Source organism: Amblyomma maculatum, unplaced genomic scaffold (genome assembly GCF_055883805.1).
Source record: "Amblyomma maculatum isolate TAMU_Amacu unplaced genomic scaffold, ASM5588380v1 scaffold_19, whole genome shotgun sequence".
NCBI lineage: Eukaryota > Metazoa > Arthropoda > Arachnida > Ixodida > Ixodidae > Amblyomma > Amblyomma maculatum.
In genome coordinates this window covers 5,569,121-5,593,148 of record NW_028146744.1, presented here as the reverse complement: position 1 = coordinate 5,593,148, position 24,028 = coordinate 5,569,121, and the positions used below count along the sequence as shown (strand labels likewise).

The 24,028-nt window shown below is 46.9% G+C and overlaps 1 protein-coding gene across 1 annotated transcript in view; it reads left to right on the top strand.

The window, feature by feature from the left end:
- The window catches only part of LOC146171611 (nose resistant to fluoxetine protein 6-like), a 223,932-nt gene extending 200,617 nt beyond the window's left edge, over window positions 1–23,315 (top strand). Inside the window, exon 16 of the mRNA XM_084586476.1 lies at window positions 21,783–23,315. Coding sequence (XP_084442602.1) covers window positions 21,783–22,052 — 270 coding nt within the window. The 3' untranslated portion in view covers window positions 22,053–23,315. The remainder of the gene's footprint in view (window positions 1–21,782) is intronic.
- Window positions 23,316–24,028: the final 713 nt, after the last annotated feature.

The following is a 24,028-nucleotide window of genomic DNA, read 5'->3' as shown; positions in this document are numbered from 1 at the left end:
AATTTGATTCAAGGGATAAAAAAGAACATTTCGGAGGCAGGCAAAGGAAACCAGATACATATTGCTGGAAGCTACCTTGAACGCCACAGAAAAGGTTTTGTTTGGAATCCTTAATTGACATTATTTACCTAAATTACTGATTAATGACTTACACAATAAATGGTGTAGCTGCTTTGAAGAGTACCGGCACAAACCACGTTTGATTATTTGCGATAAATAACCCTCACGTCTGCAGTTTGAACGCCAGATACAATAGGAAACCACGAAAATACAAAAATCAGATTCCCGGACAATGCAATTGAGGACTTGGCTTGGCTCGACAGCCCTGTGTAGCGTTAGACCTACAAGTTGCTTATGGTTTCTTCGTCCGCGCCAGCACATTCGTCCAACAAGACTGTATTTGTATTTTACAGCTGAAAAATACTGTTCCACTCATTTGTATCCTTACCGCTTTGTAGTCATTATCCGCATTGCAAAGTTCGGCGCGCTCATTGTAACTCGAGCCTTCATGTGCGCCAAAGGGCCGACGCGAAGCAACCATCGCCAGCATATCACCCTTACTCATGCATGGGGCTAGCCATTATAGCGGCAGGTTGTTTTGTCCGCTCAAAATCATGTTGTGAGCAGCACAATTGAGGTGCGCGAATGGGCTGGCAACGGTTTCGGCATCTACATAACCAGGAATTTATCTGCAGCTGGTAAAAAAGGTACACATGAGGTTTCTAACCGCAAATATTGAAACAGGGGTTTCCAAACGTGCTCACCGACTCTGTAAGTCCTATTTATTGTCTAAAGTGAATATTTAGTACTTGAAGCGAATAACCTCACTTCCCTACGTACAAAATAAAAATTTTCTGCGCTGTCCTAAGTGGCTGCCAGCAATGCGCCACCGGTTTCCATCGTCTGTTTCTAATGGTTTATTTATAACCCTTGGCTCAAGCTATGGGGCGCAGCAGGTGTAATATGTAGCTTGAATAAAACCTGCAAGAGATCATATATATGGGTAGATTCGCAAGGTTTACAGATTTGACTTACAAATTCTACGGGAATCGCGTCACTGCGGCTAAAATAAAGTACTCAACGTATTAATTCAGCTTAGCAAGTGCAGCTGTAACAGAAAGTGAGGGCTGGCGACACCTAAGGTGTGTCTAGCTTTCAAATTTTCTTTGATGGCACAACCGTCCGACTACCTGAAGGGGCCAACGCCCCTACTCTCTGGTGCCCCACTGCACCATCATTCAATCCTGCCAACACACCCTTATGCATTTTGCCTTTGTGAATTGCCAGGCCTTTCTGCGTGGCAAAGGTTTTGCCACAGAACTCGCATTCTGCAGGGGAAGCCCCAGAGCTCCGCCCTGCACCAGAGGGCCCCCCTTCCACATCACCACAAACTGCTCTTGGAGCAGCCGCCGCTCGATGGCTGCTTTGATTTTTCTTATTTCTACTCGTAGCGCCAAGATGAGAATCGCAGAGGCTTGCTATATGGAATATTAAAAAAAAGCCCTTGATATTGGCTTTCTCAGAGCGTATTATGGGTGCCTTAGATAAGAAACATAATCGGGGTGCCATGGCCATCTTTCGTTTCCAATGAAATTCTTATATGTGGTGGGCGAATATCTAGACACAAAAGAATTAACCTTAGTTTTTCAAGATACGCATAGTTTTCTCGAAAAAAAATTGTATGGTATATCTCTAGGGGTAGAAAACGCTGTTTTTGCCATTTCAAAATGTTGCAAGTTTGGATACCATGATTTTGTCATCTACTATTTTTTACTCACTAAATATATGCAGGTTTTACATTTACAAACACTATTACAAACCTGTTTTGTTTTTGCAGTTGAGTTATTAAAAAATCGCAAACTTTGCTTCAGGAGCGATACGCTGCAAAAGTATTCATTTTTAACCTTATGTACTGGCATATGATGCATTAGGTTGGTTGCACTATGTTTTCACTTCCTGAGCATGTTCTTAATTCCAGGCAGTATCTGGAGCTCCAGACCACTAGGTGTGTTCTCCACAACGCATCAAAACTGCTCAGAATTCGAAAACAGCAGTAAAGGGCAAATTTGCTGCAATAAAAAAAAAAGATCACCTTCGATTTTCATTCAAATCCCTCTCAAAAATCTTCGGTACCTCAAAAATATCACACACTAAAAAGTGTTGCGTTATACTGTTTATGTATGTATAACTTTATTAGGGAGCCGGCAAACGACGGGTTAAAGCGTCGTGACGCTGGCCAAGCGTCTACCCGGGGTTAAGCCCTACTCTGGACTACCTCATTTGGCCAGTTTGTGGTGGGCTGTGAGGCTTGTGCTTTTCGAGCGCACCCCGGGCCTGCTGGACGGCCCATAGTTGCATGTCCTTGTCTGTATTCTGCACAGCACTTTGAAGTTCCGGCGGGTATGTCCTGGATGCAGCTTCGGTCGGGAACCTAGCACAGTCCCACATGATGTGCCATTGGTCCGCCGGACCCACTTGACATACACTGCACATATCACTCGTGTAGATGTCTGGGTGGAGGACGTGTAGCACTGCCGGGGCTAGGAGTGACCCGGTTTGCATTTGCCTTAGGATGACTGCCTCCTCCCGGCTAAGTGCCGGGTGAGGCGGCGGCATTGTCCGTCGAGCTAGGCGGTAAAATATCGTCACTTCCTCGTAACTGGTCATTCGGTCTTTTGTTTCGAACCACCATTCTCGGGGGCGCGGAAGGTAAGCGCTCGCGCCGCCGAATGGGCCGTCTCGTTGTGATTCGGTGAGGATGCACAATCTCCCGCGTGCGCCGGGAACCACTTGATGCGGATAGTGTTGCCGCGGTCTTGAAGCTGGAGCTTACTGATGATGGCGGCCGCCGGCGCGCCCACTCGCCCCTTGGCAAAGTTGCGCACAGCGTTCCTCGAGTCGCTGAGCACGGTGCGACACTCGGCCTCCGAGATCGCCAGAGCGATGGCAACCTCCTCGGCGTCTGTGGCATCCGTGCACCGCACGCTCGCTGCCGTTGTTTTGATGCCGGTAGCCGCCGCAACGGCCACTGCCACGAATCCTTCTCGCTTGTATTCCGCAGCGTCCACGAACCGGGCGTGCGGGTCCTGGGCGTGTTGCTAGACGAGGGCTTTAGCCCGCGCCTGCCGCCGTTCTTGGTTGTACTCGGGGTGCATGTTTTTCGGGATGGGGTCCACGTGGATGTGGGCCCACGCCTTATCGCTGATCTCGCACGATTGCCGACTGGGAGCTCAGGGATTGTAACCCAGGGACGTCAGTATACTGCGGCCTGTCTTGGTGGTAGAGAGGCGCTCCATTTGCGCCGTGACCTGCGCCTCGGCTATTTCTTCTAAGGTGTTATGGACGCCGAGTTGCAGGAGCCGAGCTGTACTCGTGGTCCCCATTAATCCCAGTGCCGTCTTGTAAACCCGTCTGATCAGCGTGTTTATCTTTGTCCGGTCAGTGGCCTGCCAGTTGAGGTAGGCCGCAACGTAGGCGATGTGACTGATCACGAACGACTGGACGAGGCGCAGAAGACTGTCTTCACGCATGCCTGCCCGTCGTGTCGAGACTCGGTGTATGAGCCGAATAGCGTCCATTGCCTTGGTGGAAATCTTGTTGATGGTCTCGTCGTTGCGGCCGTTCTTGTTTAGTAGCAGGCCCAGGACCCTGATCTTGGGAACTTCGGGAATGCGCTGCCCCGATACAGCCCCGATCTTTATGTGATCGCACTCCCGAGGGGGAGCTCGTTTCCGTCCCCGTTGTAATGGTGTGAGGACGAACAGCTCGGATTTGGCGGGCGAGCACACTAGGCCTGTGCCGTTAAGGTGTTGCTCGATGGCAGTAACAGCCTCTTGGAGCTGCTGCTCAATGCTGGCGTCGGTACCGCCTGCCGCCCACAGGGTAATGTCGTCAGCGTAGATCGTATGCCGGACGCCGGTCCCCTCTACTGCCCTCGCTACCCCGATCATGACAAGGTTGAAGAGCAAGGGCGAGATGACTGAACCTTGCGGGGTATCCGTGCTTCCGAGCTTGTGTTCGGGGAACTTAAGGTCTCCGGCGTGCAGTTCCACCGTGCGGTTGGTCAAGAAGTCTTGGATGTAATTGTAGCTCGCTACCCCCATGTTGAGTCTCGATACTTGTGCTAATATGGCTGAGTGTTTGACTTTGTCGAATGCGCTTTGTAAATCAAGTCCCAGAATTACTTTGCTGTCTTGTGTCTTGTCGATTATTTCTTGTTTGAGTTGTAGCATGGCGTCTTGTGTGCTGAGTCTGCGCCTGAAGCCGATCATCGTATCCGGATATAGGTTTTCCTTTTCCAGGTACTCCTGCCACCGGTTGGCAAGCACGTGCTCAAGCACCTTGCCCACGCAGGACGTGAGCGAGATGGGACGCAAGTTGCCGATATCTGATGGCTTGCCCGGTTTCGGGATTAGGATTGTTCTTGCCGTTTTCCACTGTCGGAGGAGCTTGCCCGAATGCCAGCATTCGTTATAGTAGCGGGTTAGGGCCTCGATCGATGCATAGTCGAGGTTGCGTAGCATCTTGTTGGTAATAAGATCGGGGCCGGCTGCTGAGCGGGTGTTGAGCGCTGCCCGTACCTCTGACATAGTAATGTCTCCGTCGAGCCACGCGTTCGGCAGCCCCCCGTATGGCGGGTGGGTTTCCGTTGGCGTGTGTGGCAGATACTTGGCTTCCAGGGCCTTGATAACGACGTCTTTTCCTTGTTGTTGTGTGGCGGTGTGTATGAGGCAGGCCAGGCGATCGCGCTGGTGTGACTTGGTCTTAGTTTTGTTTAGGAGGTGCCGAAATAGATTCCATGTGCAACCACGATGTAGTTGCCCGTCAGCTCGGTTGCAGACTTCGTTCCACTGCTGACTGCACAGGACCTTGCAGTGATGTTGAATGGCCCTGTTTAAGTGGGCCACCTGCTTTCTCAATTTGCGATTCAGCCGTTGCCGCTTCCAGCACCCCTGTATCGAACGTTTGGCCTCGATGAGATGGGCCAGACGACTATCCATAGCTATGATGTCCTCGTCCGTTTCAATGGTCTTGGTGGCCGAGTGCACTGCATCGCGGAGCTCTGCCGACCAGGTTTCAATGTCTGTGATGCCTTGCGGTGTGGTTGGTCGTCCCTTACGGAAGCCGTCCCAATCCGTCCATTTGTGTGTAATGGTGTTGCCTCGGAATTGATTGGGAATCGTAATTTCGAGGATGTAGTGGTCACTGCCCAGGTCAACGCCGGTGTTGCGCCATGTTACTTTGCCAGTGTGGTCGTTCTTGATGAATGTAAGGTCTGGTGTGGTGTTTCGTGCTACGGAATTGCCGATTCGGGTAGGATGATTGGGATCCGTGATCAGGGTACAGTCGTGGTCCAGGGTATCCTGTAGTAGGTCCCGTCCCTTTGCCGTGTCTTTCACGTAACCCCAGGCTCGATGGGAGGCGTTGAAGTCTCTCCAATCAGCAAAGTATTGCCTTTGGCTTGGGTGCTGCTGTGTGTAGCAGGGTCTTGAATTTCTGTGTTTGGTGCTTGGGGTTACTGTATATGTTAGCTATGAACAGGCTGTTTTTCCGTTGTTTGCTTGGAATGATTTCGGTGAAGGTGTATTCCACCCTGCTGCGGCCGTGTCTGAGCTGATGTTCAATGAACGTGAGCCCTTTGCGGACGAATGTGCAGACCCCTCGTCCCTCCGCTGGGCTGACGTGAGCGCGATACCCAGCGAGGGTTGGGTTCGCCGTCACCGTTTCTTGCAACAGAATGATGTCAGGTTTCTTGGTTACCGTGGTGATGTGTTGTTGCAGCACTGCTCTCTTGTTGTTGTAACTGTGGCAGTTCCACTGCCAGACCGTAAGGCCCGGTAGCGATCTTATTGTGGCTTGGGGCTGGGACATGGTTGTGATGGAGTTGAGGCTTGCGTCTGTTTTTGGAGATATGGATGGTTTGCGAATTGCGCAGCAAAGATGGGGCTGCATACTATGGGCTTGAGGGTTTGTTCAATGAAGTCGAAGCGCTCCTGTACGGTTCCGTAGGACGTGGTGATTAGTTCCTCCAGCCGCGCCAGGCGTTGGTCAGTGACGGCAGCCGTGTCGGCATAGGTGTTGGTGAGCGCTTCAATTTTGGTTTCGAGCTGAGTTTCCAATTGGGTTAGGTCCTTATGATGTCGTGATGAGGTGCGCGCTCGTTTCTTGGGAATTGGGTCAGTAATTTTCTCCCCTTCGGGCTCGTCTTGTGGTATGTCCATTGATTGTGTACCACTTTGATGTGATGGCGTGTCGGTGTTCTCGGGATAACGGAGGGTGTAAGTGTCTCGGGTGACTGAGCTGGGCCAATGGTTGGCTGAAATCGCCGTGCTTGTAGTTCTTTCTTGACGTCGGCTAGCTCTTGGGTAAGCCGGCGCGTGGTTTCCAACAGAGTCGCGTTGGCGACACGGAGTTGTTCGAGTTCCTTGTAGTAGGGGCTGGTAGTCCATTCCTGCCAGCTGCTCTGTGTGCTTCGGCCAGTAGTGGCGCTCTTAGTGGCGCTCTTAGAGCTTGCCTTGCTGCTTTTAACTTCGCCCTTCGCTGCGTCCGCCCAACTGATTCTGGCACGGGAGCGCGAATGCTTAGAGTCGCGTTTGTTCCTGTGAGATGAGTCACGGTCACGCGACGCGCTGCGCGACGCTCTTCGGGATCCGTTACGGGAAGCACTGCGCGAGTGAGAGCGCCCGAGACGTGGAAACGAGCTTGAGTCGAGTGCTTGCTTGTGATGTTCTTCGGCGTTACTGCGTTCGACTGCTTCCTTTTGCTGTTCTTCGACGTTACGGCGTTCCCATCTCCGTCGCCGCACGACGTATGGAACTTTGTATTTGGCTTTGCAGCGGTCCCCGGTGGGGTGTTGCTCACCGCAGAGCTTGTATTTGGGGACACATGTGTGACCCTCTCTTGGATTAGAAGCACCGCATGCAAGGCACACACGTGCGTTTGGTGTAGGACACACGTCGCGCCTGTGGCCGATCTTGCCGCATACCTTGCAAACTTCTATTTGCTTCTTGTAGAGACTGCACGGGTACAGCGTGGATCCGTATCGCACATACTTAGGAACCTTGATACCATTGAACACTACGATGACTGTTGTCGTATTTCCGATACGCTTCGCACCCACGGCGAGGGGGTTGTAGTTGGTTACGACCTGCTGCATTATTTCAGCTTCACTGTCTTTGAGTGATATGCCCCTGATCACGCCCTTGACTGTGTCGTGGGCGGCCGTTCCATAAGCACTCACTTAGTACGTGTTGCCTTGGACATTAATAGCTTGAATTCGAGCATACTTTTCCGCCCGCTCTTCGCTCGGAGTGCTGACCACCATTATGTTCTACTGCGCATTGGGACACGCCGTATCCTCAGTTCGATCTGGCCCCTCAATTCCTGCTGCCACCATGATGGCAGTAGTGACGCATGCAGCTCCTGCCTTGTAAATATCGAGCCCTCCGCGGGGACGCACGACGATCTTAATTTCTTCTGCTGGCATGGCGGGCATGCGAGCCGCCCGAATAACTGCGGCCCTAACGCTCTTGATAAATTTAGGGTTTTTCTGGGAGCTCGGTGTATCAGGTTGAGAAGTAGACTCACCTGGCGTTCCTTGCAGGCGTGGTCGGCTCCTGTGCCCGCCGATGTGCAGCCATCCGAGCGAGCGTTGAAATACCTCGGGGGTAATTTCTTCTCCTGCTACTTGCACGCTCATCGGGGAAACCTGGATGTTATGCACCGAAGTGGCGGCGGAATCCTCCATGTCGTGGCTGAAGTATACGGCCGGCTAGACCTAGCGAGCCCTGGGTTCGCTTCGGCCTAGCGTCTCCTCTTGGCGGTGAAACAGGAAGTCCGCTAATTCGAAAATGACGCACCTTCGATAAAAGTCAGGTATCGGATGATGGCGGATACCTTCACGAACACGGTGGTATTAAAAACTTCTCGATCCAAACTAATTAGCACTGCGAAAGCGGGAATTAGCGACGAAGCTAATATGAGTACGTCTGTCCTCCATGACGATCGCCGCGCCTCCATCGTTATACTGTTTAAAAAAAATATAACATTAAATATTAAACAGAGTGCTTGTGCTCATAATGGCCAAATTCAGCCTGCATTTTTGCAAGATCCAATAATACCTTGGCACAGAAACTATTTCTCTACATTATCTAGGCTCCATTCTTTATTTCTGAAAAAATTTGAAGCTCTAGATTTGTGTGTGTTTCTGCATATTATTTTGAAATTGGGCAAAAGTAAGAAAATCGTAAAATAAGGAAAACTGATTAGAATTGAAGAAACGGCCGCAACATCAAATTTTATCAACATCTGTGGAAACAATGCACAGTACTTTGTTAATATGAGTCAGTAAATATATTGAATTCTGCAAAAAGTAATATTAGAAATATAAAAATGCCTGTTTTTGTTCTATAGATGTGCTTATATGGCTCCCCCTTATGGAGTAGGCATCAAAACTTCAATTTAGTATTTGCTGAATTTAGTTACATTTTACCTTAAGTAAAATTTAAAACCTTGTCAGCGCATATACACCCTTTTTCTGCTTCTGGGCAAATACATAATATAGCTCAAAATGGTATTAATTCACTATTTCTGCCAATTTCATGCTAGAACGCAAGTGAGGGCTGAACTTTTCCTCTGTCCTGCATTCTTTTTTATTGCTAGGTACAATATTAGTCAATCTAGTTTATTATTATATTATTCTATTTCTCCGCTTTGACCACAACTAACAATACTATATTTTTTAAGATGATTTTTAATGTGTAATTTTTATAATTACAATCATAAGCAAATCGCTTTCCAGCATAATAATTTTGGTGGCGTTACAGAGAACACACATAGCAGCTTAGAGCTCCAAATTCTGCTTTAAAGTAACAATATGATCTGCGTAATAAACACAGAATGTTTTAGTGCAAACAGCGTAACGCATCACGCCAGTATCCAAGGTTGAACATTAACATTTTTGTAGCGCGTTGTTCTTGAAGCAAAGTTTGCGATTTTTTACTAAATCAATTGCATCAATGAAACACAGTTTTAATACTTCTTATACAAGTAAACGTTACGCAAATGCGGTGAGTAAAAAACAATGGATGACAAAATTTTACGCAACCAGCCGGCCTCCAAACGTGCAACTTTTTGAAACGACAAAAACGGCGTTTTCCAGCTTTAGTGATAGGCGTTTTTTTTTTTTTCGAGAATACTACGCCGCATCTTGCAAACCTAAGGGTCATTCCTTTGTGTCGAGACATTAGCCCACGACATATGAAAATTTAATTGAAAAAAAAATGGTCATGGCACCACGATTACTGTTCCTGTCCGAAGACATCCATATTTGTTTTCATTTCGTCTCTTCAAACAGGCTGCTTTAGCCAATGCGGTGAATAAAAATATCATCGCATATATTAAAGATTTTCGCGCTATACGTTATACCTAAAGCCACCTATATTGTCACAACTGTCATCCGTTATTTGTAGCTGAAACAACATCACAAAAGGGATTCGATTACAAATTGTTCGCTAGTAAATAGACATACGAGATGACACACGTATACTTTGTAGAATACAATTTAGGAAAGAGCAGATACTAACTACAGGCGAATAATGCTATGATATGGAGCATATGTATTACTCCGGTTAACAGTAAAAAAATCAACTTTTAACATATGAATATATTCGACAAACTATTGCATGTTCACATAGGAACACAATTAATGAGCTCATCCACGCATCTAATGTCTATGGGCATTAGATGTGTGGATAACTTCGTTTTATTCCAATGCGTGCGTCACTCAAAATAATTGAACGAGATAAATTTTAATGTCTACACAATTTTCAGTGAGTATACCACAATATATACTCAGGTGCTTTATGTATGTCACATCACCTAGCAAGTGAAATGGGATAACAGAAGTAATCAGACTCTAACCCTGATCAGCATTTCGCTTTTGTGCCATCTTTGTAAGTTTTTAGGCAGGCTTTTTCCCTGATTATTATCTTCTTTATACCCCTGCCACCCACAGGACACAAATCTTCTGGGGGTACCGAACTGTTGGTTTTCGCAGCAGTGATACAACTTAATCGATCCATTCTACGTAGAAAACACTCTCGATGCGCACCTAAAAAAAAATGAAAGCATGTATGTGTAGGCGAAATCAATCACCGGCGATTTAATATTATGATTTGAACAATAGAATCAAAGGATCACACTCGAACTAACAAAAAAGTGGTGGAGAGATAAGAATTGAAGCAATGAAAGGCGGTTGCTTTCTGCAAAAAGCCAATAGCAAGTGGTCCACCGTCTATAAGAATGGGCAATAAAAATAAGGCATATTTAAAGGTGCATGCAGCAGTTACAGTGATGCAGTGCTACCTTTTTTTAGGCAGGCTTTTCCGCTGATTTTCCTCTTCTTTATTGCCCTTCCAACCACAGGACACATATCTTCTGGGGGTTGTCGGTTTTCGCACCAGTGATAAAACTCAATCGATCCAGTTCTACGTAGAAAACACTCCCGATGCGCATCTAAAAAAATGAAAGCATGCATGTGCAGGCTAAATCATTCACACATGATAAAACAATATGATTTGAACAATGAAATCAAATGATCACACCCAGAGCAACAAGAAAGTGGTGGAGAGATAGAAATTGAAGCAATGAAAGACGGTTGCTTACTGAACAAAGCCTATAGCAAGGGGTCCTGCGTCTATAAGAATAGGCAATAAAATTAAGGCACGTTTAAAGGTGCAAGCAGCAGTTAAAGGGATGCAGTGTTACCTTTCTTTTTCACTGCAGTCATTGGTATAAATATTACAGCAATTGCTAGGCATCTCAGGTAACCCCACTGAAAACCTCAGGTACCGAGCAGCAGTGGCGTGTTATTTGCAGCTGTTAACGGAAAGACAGGCTATCCTATGAGTGCATGCGCATTTCCTCCTTATTGTACTTTGAATAAAAGCGACTGAACAGTGAGTGTTGTAAAATGTGCAGCGTCCCTAGGAATGGGGAACAAAATTTTGAGGACGCTTAATCTTCGCCTTCAAGAGTGGAACGCGATAGCGTTATTGCACCTCGTCGAGAAAACTTATTAAATGCAAGGGTATTGGGGCATCCTCGCACCGGTACTCGCGCGGCCCGAAGGGGAGAAGCGGGTGATCTAAAGAAAGGAAAGACGCTTGATTCTACAACCCGTGAGGGTGCACGGCGAAACGTCAGGGGCGAGTGGCGCGCCACGTGTCGGGGCAGCGCCGCACATTGCGAGGAGGGGTTCTTCTGTGTTTGCCGCAAGATGGCTCTGCATGTGCGCAAAGCGCAGAAGAAATGTAGCGGAAACGTACTTCGCTACTCGTGTAACTGCGACTTCTGTAAGTAACATGCTCATAATTACCGATATACACCGCAGTATAACGTTCTACGGCACGTTTCTAAGGCAACACCGCATTCACTAGAAGCGCTTTTGTACCGCTTTCAAGCATCGAACTCGTGGCTGAGTGGTAGCGTCTCCGTCTCATACTCCGGCCACCCTGGTTCGATTCCCATCCAGCCCATCTTGGAAGTTGCTTTTTATTTATAAAGTGCATGCCGGGATTTATCGCTCACGGCCAACGCCGCCGACGACACCGGCTTTTCCGCGACACGATTTCCTTAACGCTACCGCGTTAAAATTAGGTTTTTTGTAAACAGAGGTACAAAAAGGAGCAAATATGCCTGCAATAATAGCATGATGGCCTACCTTTTGATCAACAGCTGTAAACAACCTGTCACTGCCAGTCAGTTTTTTAGATAGGCTTATCAATGCCAGAGCTTAAAGCTAAGAGCAATAGTAGTAATATTTATTGCGGTCACGGCCGTAAACAATTCTAGCGGAACACTCCATTACTGTAACTATTCAACCGTCCATTTATACATATCGTTCAAAAAAGAACCATGCACATCATATTAAGTCGCTCTTTTCTACTCCCAAATGATGTCCTATAGATTTAGAATACGTGGATCGCTGCTTCGGTTTCAACATTTTTGCACGATGGCTATGGCGTGCACTTCATGCATACGGTACGGTACGTGAGGTACAAAGAGCTGTAATTGCCGAACAGGCGGACCTGACGTCCTGTCCCATTTCGCCAGAAAGTGCGCGCCGTGATCGAGCGCTTCACGAGCAATATATTTCGGATGATATGGTCGCCTCATACCGGCCGTCAATGTTTTGTACAATGTGTCCCGCGTGCACGTTGTTTACTTTGCAGTGACAGGGACGCAGTGCATACACGGCTTATGTGCCTCTTTTCTTGTATTGTTATTTTCCCCCGCCTTCGAAGCGCGTCTGCGAAATCGCTCTCCTATTGTCGCCGCTTTCTGATAACGCCCTCACCTGAAGGCGCGTGCTCAGAAGGGGGGCGTCGATTAAGAAAATTTTGAAAAGGGGCTCACTTGCGCTGTTCACAGCTTTCAATTCCTCAATATGATATTAACCATTATAAAAGTGGAGGTTAATTATCACTTAATTATAGCCTAATCATCAAGCGGCATCCCGCACATAATGTCTGCGCCATTGTAAAATTCGCTTGCACAGATGGCACGAACAGTTTTCAAAACTTCGTCTGTACATCTGAAAACAAAAAACTGCCCTTAACTCTTAACAAAATCCAAAAACTGAGCGAACATGGCTTCCTGCGCGCAGAAGAGACGCTGTCCAAAATATATGTACAAAGCCGGGCGCATAGTATCTGGTTACTAATTGATTGCGGCGCGCTCACAGTAAAAAAACTGCGCAAATGGCTGCCTGCAGTGTACTGTCGCGCGTTGGTGGCACACACACCTGTTACGCATGGCTCCTCTATTTTCGGCACAAATGCTATTCATATCGCAGCCAGCAAATAAGTCCACGCACTTGCTTGCATGTAACCCGGACGAAAATTCGCTTAGTTCTTGAAGTCATGCTTCGCGCAGTTGTTTCGAGGAGAATACGGAAAGAAAACATTTGGGACTGGTAGGAGATTATATAGAACCAATTATGAAGCAATGGCATGCTGCAAAGATATATACTCACGGTCTAAGATGACGGCGTTCACTCAGTCCGACGATGACGATGGTATCCCGCCGTTGCTGTAATCCGTACTCCGGCGACAATTCACAGCTCAGGTATTCACTGATATGTAGCAAGCACAAATCGGAGCACATGGACATATATAGGCGCAAGAGAAAACTATCCACAGCGCAATGAAAAAGAAAATTAATGAGGGAAGAAATTAAAGTAAGGTTTAAGAAGCTGTCAAAAGTCTTGTAGCGTCTTCAACAAGCTCTGAAATGAACGCTTCGGGAGGAGGCCGCACAGCAGCGCAGCTGGGGATGCTTTCTGTTGTGTCTTGCACGTAGACGCGTAGGCGAGGGGGAACAACGACCCGCTCAACCAGTGCGCGATTCCCGCCGCGGTGTTGTGTTCGCAAGGGCTGCGCGTGGGAACAAAGGACCAACGACCCTCTCAACATTCCATTCCTCCTTTACCCAGCCCTCTTCTGCTTGCACCGGCCAGCCGTGACTTCGGACCATGCCGATGAGCGGCCGCTAGCGCGCACCGCTCGAGTCGAGTTCTAATAAATAGTTTTGTGTTGTGTGTTCGCAAAAGCATTGTTTCTTCAAGCCAACCACGGACATAACATTTTCTAAAAAAATAGAAAGCCTCCCCATCTACCATCCACATTATTGCCGAAATCCATACAGTTAGTGCATCAATAAATGCGCGCGTCATCTTTCCCCTCCCGTTCGCCACTTATGATCGAACAAAGGATGGTCGTTCGGCCTTTTGTATTTACTTCAAAACATTATTTATTGCTGCGTGATGACTTATTAATAATGTCGAAGAGGCAGAGTTCCGAGCTTCTCTTCTATTCTGGCCAACTTTGGTTATAGATTATACAAATTATGTTCAAGTTAGCTAGCTGAAAATTATCTGGCTAAATATATACATGTTTTTATTTGTATTCAGTTAATGTTCGCTTTTCGGGTATGAGCAGATGTTTTTATAAAAATTCTCAACCTCGGCCCAGGAAACGAAAATTTTCCTAATTTGCAGGCGTTTATTTCAGAAAAGGTTCATGGTAGAGCAGCAATAATTCCACAATATGTTCTCAGCATAATTATCCGCAAATAGCTAAAGCTCATATTTTTATGACATTTGAATACAGAAATACGATCGCGCTAATTTACAGAAAACAGCGAACATTGAAAATTTTTAGGAAAAAAAGCAGTTTTAACATTCTTTAAACTTTTTCCACCAATTCTACACTACCTCAGCTTTCAAAACCATTAAAAACACCTTGCATAATTTTGTTGCGCAAGTAATTACGGCAACTTTGATAAAGCCTTTGTCCAATTATAGCGCACCGCGCAGTTCTGATGATTTTACGGAATTTGTGAATCGTTCAAGGTTTTTAAATTTTGGCATATAATTTTGTAACAGGGAGAAATATATTTACAAAAGAGGATTAAAGATATATACATTGAGGAACAACCAAGGAGCCAGGCTACGAGGGCCCCCCGTTCGACGCACTTCTTTTTCTTAATCTTCCACAAACGAGCGCGCCACTTCGTCCTCATCATTCTCCAGCTGTAACAATATTTCTTCGGTCATGTTTTGTCTCGAGTTCGCAAATCGATGGTGACAGACACAGCAGTGACTGATTCAGAATGAATTTTGTGCGCGTCGAGGTCCTGATGCGCTGTGGCATCAGGCAACACACAGATGTTTTTCGCAATCACCTTCACCTTAACGCGGTTTGCACAAAAAGACGATAACGTTCAATGAGCAAGCAACGTATTACAAATCATTTTAGTAGAATGAAAGAATTGGAAAGGGCATGAAAAACTGCCTCATTAAAACAGTGTTTCTGGGCTGCATTCGTTTTTTCGAATGACTCGACAGCGCACATTATTTTTATTCCTGTACAGCTTTTTTTATTCCTTTGCCACCGCCTAGCGCGGTTGGAATGGTCAGACTCTAAACTAATAGGCGGAACAAACTATTTTTGTTGTTTATTGCCTATATATATATGTTGTGCACCATATAAATCTACCGGGACCTTCATGCTCGCAGTCTGCGCGAAAAATTGTCATTTTTTTACCACCGTGTGAATGCCCAAAGCTAAAATGGTAACCTCGCGAGTCTTCCGGCTTTTCATTTTCCAGTGATTGCGTCTAGAAAGTACACATATCGTATTCGGTCCTTTCTCCAGGTAAACAGACATGCTGCGAGTAGTTCCTTATGGATAATACAAAAGCACTAGAACAAAAACATCGCTGAGAAAATGGTCATTTGTTCCTTCAACTTGAGGCAACGTTTTTCTTCTCGGCAATGAAAAAGCTATCTTCTAATCACTAATTTCATGTCACATGATCATGCTATGGCGACACGATTTCGTTTTGTATGCGCGTTCTCACTGACAACTGGATTTCTACTAGAGGTTAAGTAGATGCAGGGATGTAATCGGCGTCCAATACAGGCATATTGGGTCGTGAATGTTACTTTGTGTTTAATTATCTTTCCCCTAAACAGATTACATTACTAACTTCTGTGATTATCCAACTAAACATTAAAAAAAAGACATAAAGTACCATCCCCAAAGCTTTCCTTGGCCTCGCCGACTGTTGGCTTCTTTCCTTCTAGCCGGTCTGGGGTATACATATGTGGTCGCACGGTCGTGCTATCATCAGATATAATTGTGCGACAAACGTATGCGCCTGCGACGAAATCTGCATGCATGCCAATAGACTAAAACCCTGAACACATATAGCTGACCCCCAAAAGTGCGCTGCATATGAGCGCACCGAAAAGACGAATCCAGACAGCTGCAGCGGTACGTGCTTGGATGCGTTATAGTAATCGTCGTCCCGTACGTGGTACTCTGTGAGGTCCGAACGATCGGCTGAAATGTTGTCGGAATTAAATGCCGCAGTTTGGCGTCCAGCGCACGTGTATTCAACCATAAAAATGTAGAATTCGTTTTGATTGAATGGACAACGGAAAATATTCACTTCGGCAGCCCATTAAAGCTGCGTTTTTAGCATGGCAATGACAATCGGGAGATCAGGGGACAAAGTGGTCCATCGGGGGTAGTTTTCATACAAGGATAGCTAATATTGGAAAAACACAAGACAAATTGGTCCATTACAGCCAGTTTAAAAAAACGGAACGGTCAACGTCGGAAGAACACAGGACACTTTGGTCCCTTGTAGCCAGTTTTAAAAATTGAACGGGCAACGCCGGAAGAACACAGGACAACATGGTCCATTGTATCCAGTTTTAAAAAAGGAACGGCCAACGACGGCGGAACACAGGACAACTTTGTCCATTGTAGCCAGCTTTAAAAAACTGAACATCCAATACTGGAAGAACAGAGGATAACATTGTCCATTGTAGCCATGTTTAAAAACCGGAACTTCCAATGCCGGCAGAACACAGGACAACTTGGTCCATTGTAGCCAGTTTTAAAAAACGGAAAACCCAACGACGGATGAACGCAGGACAACTTGGCCCATTATAGCCAGGTTTAAAACCCGGTGCGACCATTATTGGTGGAACAACGGCAATCTCGGTCCAATATAGACATTCTGTATGTACGGCAGTGCCAATACCGGGAACTCACTGTACACCTTGGCCCAAGCTAGCCAGTTTTCACCATTGGCAGCGCCAACACTGGGAGAGCATTGGCTAGTCTGGGCCATCGTTGTACATGGTGTTGACTGGCATGTCCTATGTTGGGAGCATGCTGGTTAGGCGGGCCCAATATAGGGCCACTGTTTGCCATCGTACTTACAACATTGGCCCAATGCTTTGTGCTGCCTGGGTACTTCGCACAGCGATAACGGATAACTGATAACAAAGGCGCGGGCACTAAGCGGCTGTCACTTTCCCATGCATGCGCAGAACGATAATCTGATGCGGGTTCCCAGCCGCTAAAACAACATGCGTTCCTTTACAAATGGAGTGCCTGGATATTGGGCGTGCGAATTTGTAAACAATGGCGAGGAAACCTATGCATATGGTCATTTTGAGGCTATTACCATTTCATCGCCGCTCAGATATTCTCAATAGTGGAGTACGGTACCGTATAATTGCAGATCTACTTTCCGGGTGCGAAAAGAAAATAATAAAATTACTTTTTAAAATAACCTTTACCAGTGGTTTCATCGAGGTGGCGCCTTCAACAGTCATGCACTGCTACAATTAAAGATACGTTTTGACATCTCGAGGAATGCCATTGCTGCTTCTCTCAATATTTCGCGTTGTAGTGGCCTCAGTTGTGTGAAAAATTGGCCATAAGCTAAGTCTGCAAAGACGCTCACGTTTTTCGTTCTCTTATGTGTGAATATATTTTATATATATAGATATGTTTTCAAGTAAAACACTACTCACTATATTCTGCGTGCATATATATCAAAGACAAAACACAAGCACTACACAGTTCACAGCTTGCGGTTTGGAGAATCATTTTATTAAGAGTGGAGGAGAAAGAAGAATTAGCAATAATCAAATGCTAATCGCACTATAGTGAGAACTGTGGAAATCATCCTGCACTTAAGATAACTTTGAACATTTTCGCCTGCTTCTAGTAGCGAGTAGCACAGCCTTTTAGGCGAATGACATCAGCCATCCTCTTCGGTAAAGAAGAGTAGAGGGAGGCAACAAATGCGCCATCTTTACGGAGCCGCTCCCATTCTTCTTGCACTGCTTGCCAAAGGCCGTCAGCATTCGTACTTTGAAGTGGACGCCGCACCAAGCGTTGCTTCATCCGCCCCCAAACATTTTCTATAATATTCAGGTCAGGACTTTTTGGAGCCCACTGCAGGACCTCTACACTTTCGTCTTCCAGCAGCACCTTCACACGGCGAGACGTGTGTATAGGGGAAAGGTCCTGTTGAAAGATGAAACTGCCGTTGGGAAAGGGTCCTTGGCGAGCGTAAGGCAGCATAACGTCCTTTAGAAGTTCGCTGTAACGGGCGGATGTCAAGTGGCCCTCGATACGGACCAGTGGTCCCAGTCCGAGGTGCGAGATGGCTCCCCAGGTATTTACTGCTGTGCGGCCGCTTGCGGCTACGCTTTGAATATTGGTCGGATGGTGCCTGCCAATAAAGGTGCACGCACGGACAATAAGCACAAATGTTCAAAGAGGATATAAAGCTTCTTGAATGAGACTGGCGAACACTAAACTCATTCTAGCATTTGCAGCTGAAGATTTCAATTTCGAGCTGCAGTCGACATCGTTAATTAAGAAGCCATTGATTGCGTGAAGCTTTTATCCTCTTCCTTCTCCTACATTTAGAATAATTCTATTGAGACGACTCAACGGGAAATGAGATACAAATGCAAGCATCACCTCTCGTTTTCTAGCCGCCAGGCTCTCTTCCTTTGGGCTTGTTTGGTGAAAAAGGTGGATTCATCTGTAAATATTACTTTTCCACTCCTCAGACGTCCAGGACGCGTGTTGTTCTGCAAACTGGAGTCGCTTGGTCTTGTGCGTACTGTTGAGGAAGGGCTTCTGTGCGGCGACGCGACTGTGCAAGCCCGCTTCTTTCAGCCGGTTCCGCACAGTGGCTGGGTGGGCATTGACTCCGGTATTTTCCATGATTTCATTCGCTGTCTGAAAAGGATCGTCTGCCGCAATGATCAATTGATCCTCCTCTTGGTCGGCGCTGGTGTGGAGCATCGCCGATTCTTCCTTCTGTCGCTCGACATATTCTGTTGAGAGTCTTGAACGGTCGGCTGGTCATGGCCGCAATAGACCATTGGCTGTATTCTTTCAACGCTACGTCAATGATGTGCCGTCGCTCTTCGTCGGGTACACGTGCCATGGTGTGGCTCCCGAAGAAGTGAAAGAAAACCGCTCAAGGAATTTTTTATACGCAAAACTGTATCAGCGTTATCAAAGCATATGTGTTTTATTTTATGATCAAGAAATTCAACCAATCACAAACGTTTCAACCAGCGAGCGACGCAGAACTCTTGGCTCTTTTTTCGCCCGTTTTTAGCTGCCCTTTCTCTCGGTTACACCGGGAACGCCGACGGCGGCTCGGTTAAACCAATGAACGGGTGCATAAGAGCTGCGCTGTAAACAAAAGCACAAAAACTCCATAATTGGACAGCACGTCAGTATTCTTATCGTTACGCGCTCGGTATGTAGGATTCATATGAGTGCGCATTTCTTGAGCTGTTATTACCACGTGTTGCAGATAGCTAACGCAGCAGATTGCGGGTCTAGAAGGGACAACAGACCGCATTGATGGCAGGGAGTGCATCCGCTAATCTAACAGCCTTAGCCGCGAATATCTCGTTCCCGAAGTTACTGCCAGCGTGCGCTAGAATGCGCTGATCGTACAGTTCGGCACGCTTTCCCGTGTTCACGCTCATAGATTTTATGACTGTACTCTTATTCCTGCTACGACGTTAGTCAAGTGCCAAATGTTATGAAACTTCCGATGATGAGCTGCACATTTCAATACAGAAATCTTTACACGTATTCGGAAACTTATCTCGCCTGAAAACAGACAAGTGGAAGCAAGAGTAGTGAAACTCCTCTTCCCTCGTCGACAACCTCGCTTTCGCACAAACGCCGATAATCCCCTGAATGGCCGGCAGCCATTTCCATCAGCGCCATGCCCTGATATCCGATAACATAAAAACTCCCCTATCACACAGGATTGCAAGTTAAGGATGTTCTGAGCTGGTACAGCAGCTTTGCTTAAAATAAATCAATCAAAAATGCCAAACTCATTTCAGTGGTTGCTTCGCTCTAGAGATGGGCAAGACGGCTCACTTGAATGGCTCACTGGCTCACCTACATCTGTAGAGGTGAGTACGTCGCTCAGCAGGGGCCGGATCTGTTAGATATATATTATATATAGTAATAAAAAGTAAAATCAATTTTGGCCCTCACGTAACACAGCAAGCGGTGCCATTTATCATCAGTTTCTGCCTGCGGTTGTGATTGCAGTTGCGGTTTCTGCCTCTTGAGACGACTGAGGAAGGTGCTACGAAAGAACGCGGAACATTGAGACCACATTGTTCTGCTTTTTCATTAAAGTTTATTCACTCACTCACTCTCCTCTCCGGAGCATGGCTCCGCTCCGGACACTAAAAAACACCGCGTACCAAGCACGCTTAGAGTACGACAACATTGGCCTCGATCCCCTGATGCCCGGCCTCGAGGGCGTCAGGCGAGGATAGCTCTACCTTACCCTGACGTAAGTTTCAAGCTTTCCGATTTGCCGAAAATGGCATCGGGTGCTCTCCCTGCAGCAACCAGTGAATTGCACACCATAGGTTACATTCATCCCGACAAAAATCCCTAGAGGACAAATGCTGCCTCGCATTTTCTCTGTCACACTTTTTTTTTTTTACTGTGCTTCGGCACGCTGGCTTCTCGGCACTTCGCCTTGTTCGCGCGCCGTCAGTAAGGAGGCATTGGATGGCAGAACGGCAACAGTCGTGTTTCTGCAGGTGCGGTGCTCTTTTGTATTTGGCGCGAACGGCAGTTTGCGACGAGCGCGACGCGCATGTGCTCATTATTTCCCTCTTACCTCCCACTGATTTCTTTCATTTCTCTTCCGTTCAGATGTCAGTGTCTCTGTGTCCCCTTCTATCTTCGTCCTCATCCTACGCGCTATTTTATCAAAAGAGTAAACTGCACGTTCGATTGTCTTTTGAGACACGAAAGACTTCATCTTCAAATTGTATTTTTGCACCAGCGAACAATGCATCACCGATGAGTGCCGTGAGACATCGTTCCAACGGCAGCATAGCAATGAACGGTGCCATTCTATGGCAATTAAGTTTTCTTTACTGCCCCCTTCAGTGGCATCGGGTGTCTAACTATATTTCGCATACAGAGCCAAAGGAATTGCCGCGGACCACTTTACACAGCGGACGAGTACGAATACCGGTCCCCACCATTGGCATGGAACAGAACCACAAAACTACAAGACAAAAAAAAAAGTGCGTGCAACAGCAGCAGTGCGCCCGCGGTACCCGCGGGAAGATCCGAAGGCAATGGATTGGTTGTGACACTGACAAGAAAGGGCGGTATAGTTGCTTTAACATTTTGCGTTTTCAAAAATCTCACCCGGGTCCGACAGACAAGGCTTACTGAACGAGAGAGAGCCGGCTTTTAAAACGCTGTTCCAGTCATGTAGCTGATCTCTATCCATAGAACAAAATCAAAAGAACCACCTCACTTGCCCTCCGAAAGAACAGCGCACGCCGCTCAAAAGACAGCCGAGGGCGAAGACTTTATTGCGAATCTTGCGAGAAAGGGCAGAAGGTTGCTATTTCGAATTCCTAATAGATGGCGCGGAAGTCGCATCCGCCTGTCATGGAAAAGTTCACTGAACGAGAGAACAAGCAACCAGAACTCAGAAAGATTCGACGGCTCAGACCGCTCCGAAGCCGATTTTGCGGAGCCAAATGGCTCACCGGCTCTTTGAAAGAAGCGGCTCCGAAGATCCGGCTCGCTCCGGAGCGACCAATCTCTACTTCGCTCGAGCTCTGATAATTAGTTTTTGGAAAACAAAACTCACTACAAGGTAAATATTTACCAGACCTCAGAACTCGCACTGCCTTCGGCTAATGCCTCTTGTTTTTCACAGAGTCAGTTGTAAGACGATATTTATACTTCCAAGCCACACGTGATAAATTTGTGCCTGTGCGTGGGTACTTTGTATTGTTTATATTGTGGCCATTGTTTCTGTGTGAAGGTGACCGCCACCGAGCCGCATTTTAAGGCAAATTTATGTCTCCCGTACAGGTTTCCCAGTGCTTTGCTGTCGTCGTGTGGAGCTACATCATCAGCTACCTTCTCTTCATTGCTTGCGACGGACCTACAGGACACCTCGAGAAGCTAGTGTTCATGAGGGAACGGCGGAAGGACACTCCTGCTAGTGGAGCACTGAATTCCGGAAGTGCCAACAGCGCCAGCAATTTGCCCGTAGCTATCATTGCCAACCGGGCGCTAAAGAAGTGCCTTAAGGGCACGCCCCTGCCCAAGGGCCTCGGTAATAAGGGCAATGGATGTTGATGTCAAGATCGAAGTCTCGCACCACTGGTTTCGCAATCTTCGGGTGGAAGAAATCAGACGCTTCTCTGCCGTGTGAACAAGGAGGGTGTTTTTAGCGGGCGTTTTTTCTCATTTTACCTACTGTGTGGCTGCCCATTGGAACGACAGCCATCCTCCCAGGCAAAGAGCTTTCCGGGTGGCGTGTTCAGCGCGCGGCAGTGATTCCGTCTTCTGTGACCGCGTGGCAAACCGCACTCACAAGTGCTAGTGAGGAAGCCACCATGGCGAAATGAAGAGTCAGGTTCTCAAAACTGATAGGTCTTATTTGAGCTTTCCATTTGGTCTCAAGTAGAGAGTTGAGGAGATTTCGCCCCGTGTGGGGATTCTTCAGGCGCCATACTTGAAGACGCCATATGAATATTTGTTTCAGTGCCGGTGAAACAACTTACAAGCAGGTGGCGTGAGTTAACCACGCTTGCAGGACACTCCTGCCTATTTCTTCGTTTGGCACACGGAAGTGCCACTAGAGTGACCATAACGCTGATCATTTTACTGGGCATGGAAATAGCAGGTGAACGCCAACATGTCGTTTCTGGCAAGCTGATAGGCATTCTTTTTAACGATTCAAATATCCCGCACCGACTAGAAAAATAAAATGCTGGAAAAGAGGCCTTTCTGCAGCCAAATATATAGGCCGCAGCTGGCCTATGAAACGGTTGTGAGAATCGCATTGCTGCGCGCATTTCCGGTTCCCTTCCATTAAAAACTTCCAATAGCCTCTAAAAGAGTTACAAATTGTTACATCAAGCAGAGCAATTGAACTGACCTGTCCACCTACACCTCAAAACAATCCTTTTTCCGAAGCAAGGACGAAGATGCCGAAGTACAAGTCTGAAGTTTTCTGCGGGCCACAGATTGGCATGCCGCGAGAATATTCACGTTGTCCACAGCCCGGTAGCTTTCGACTGGATATTCATATTTTTCAAAGCAGTTCCCATTGAGACAATAATGATTTCAAGCGTTCCATTTGTGAACCATGTGTTATAAAAAAAGGGAAGTGCCACGGATTCTGTTATTTTTTCTGCCAATTTGCACGCTGTTACCGCTCACGGGATGCATAAAGATACAAATATTCATCTATCATTAAGGTTTATCTACAAATCAGATCGTATGTTTCTATGACACAGTGTGTGGTTTGCCCGATGTTTCTGATTTTTGCAATTATTTATTCTGTGTAGGCCGCATGCGCTTTGTGTGCAACGTGTAAATAAACTTGTCAACCACTCGACGCAAAGTTACGCATTTGTCCCTTCTCTTTCATCATAGGTCTGTGCAGCACAGTAAAATGGATGACATAAAGCAGAGAAATCGCATCCCCTTAAATTATCGCGCTGAAGAACTAACCGCGAACATATCCAACTCCGAAAGATTTTTTTACGTACGCAGACGAGTATTGTAAATCTACACGTTGAAAGCGCAGATTGATTTACTGAAAAACGAGAAAAAATTAAAACACGAAACAATACATGTAGAGAAAAAAATGATATCTCCCGTGGTATATTGCCATATAGGGGCTGAACCAAGATGCAAGCAAAAAACAATAACCCGTCCGCAGCACCATTCGGGTGGCCATTTTCTAACGCTGTAAGGAGCCTGCGCTGCCCAAGGAGCGCGTCTAGAAGGCTCCAAGGGGCTGGGAATGGAAGGCTCGCCTGCCACCAGTAGTTGTACCAGTTGTAGGCCGTCATTGCACCCGCCGCCGCTTTTGTGGCAGACGACGGCTTTCGCTACGCGCGTCTTTCTCTCTCCCTCTTCTTTTTTATTTCTTTCTCCTCTATTTTCTCCTCTATCCGCACGAGGCAGCGGAGGTGGCTCAGCTACAGAGCCAGTAGCAAGTCCGTGCCTTTTCTTTTCTTTCTTCCTTCAGTCGCAACAACAGGGGCGCGCCTGCGTCTAGGGTGCTAGGGTGCCTCGATGGCCAACGCTATTTTCAGGGT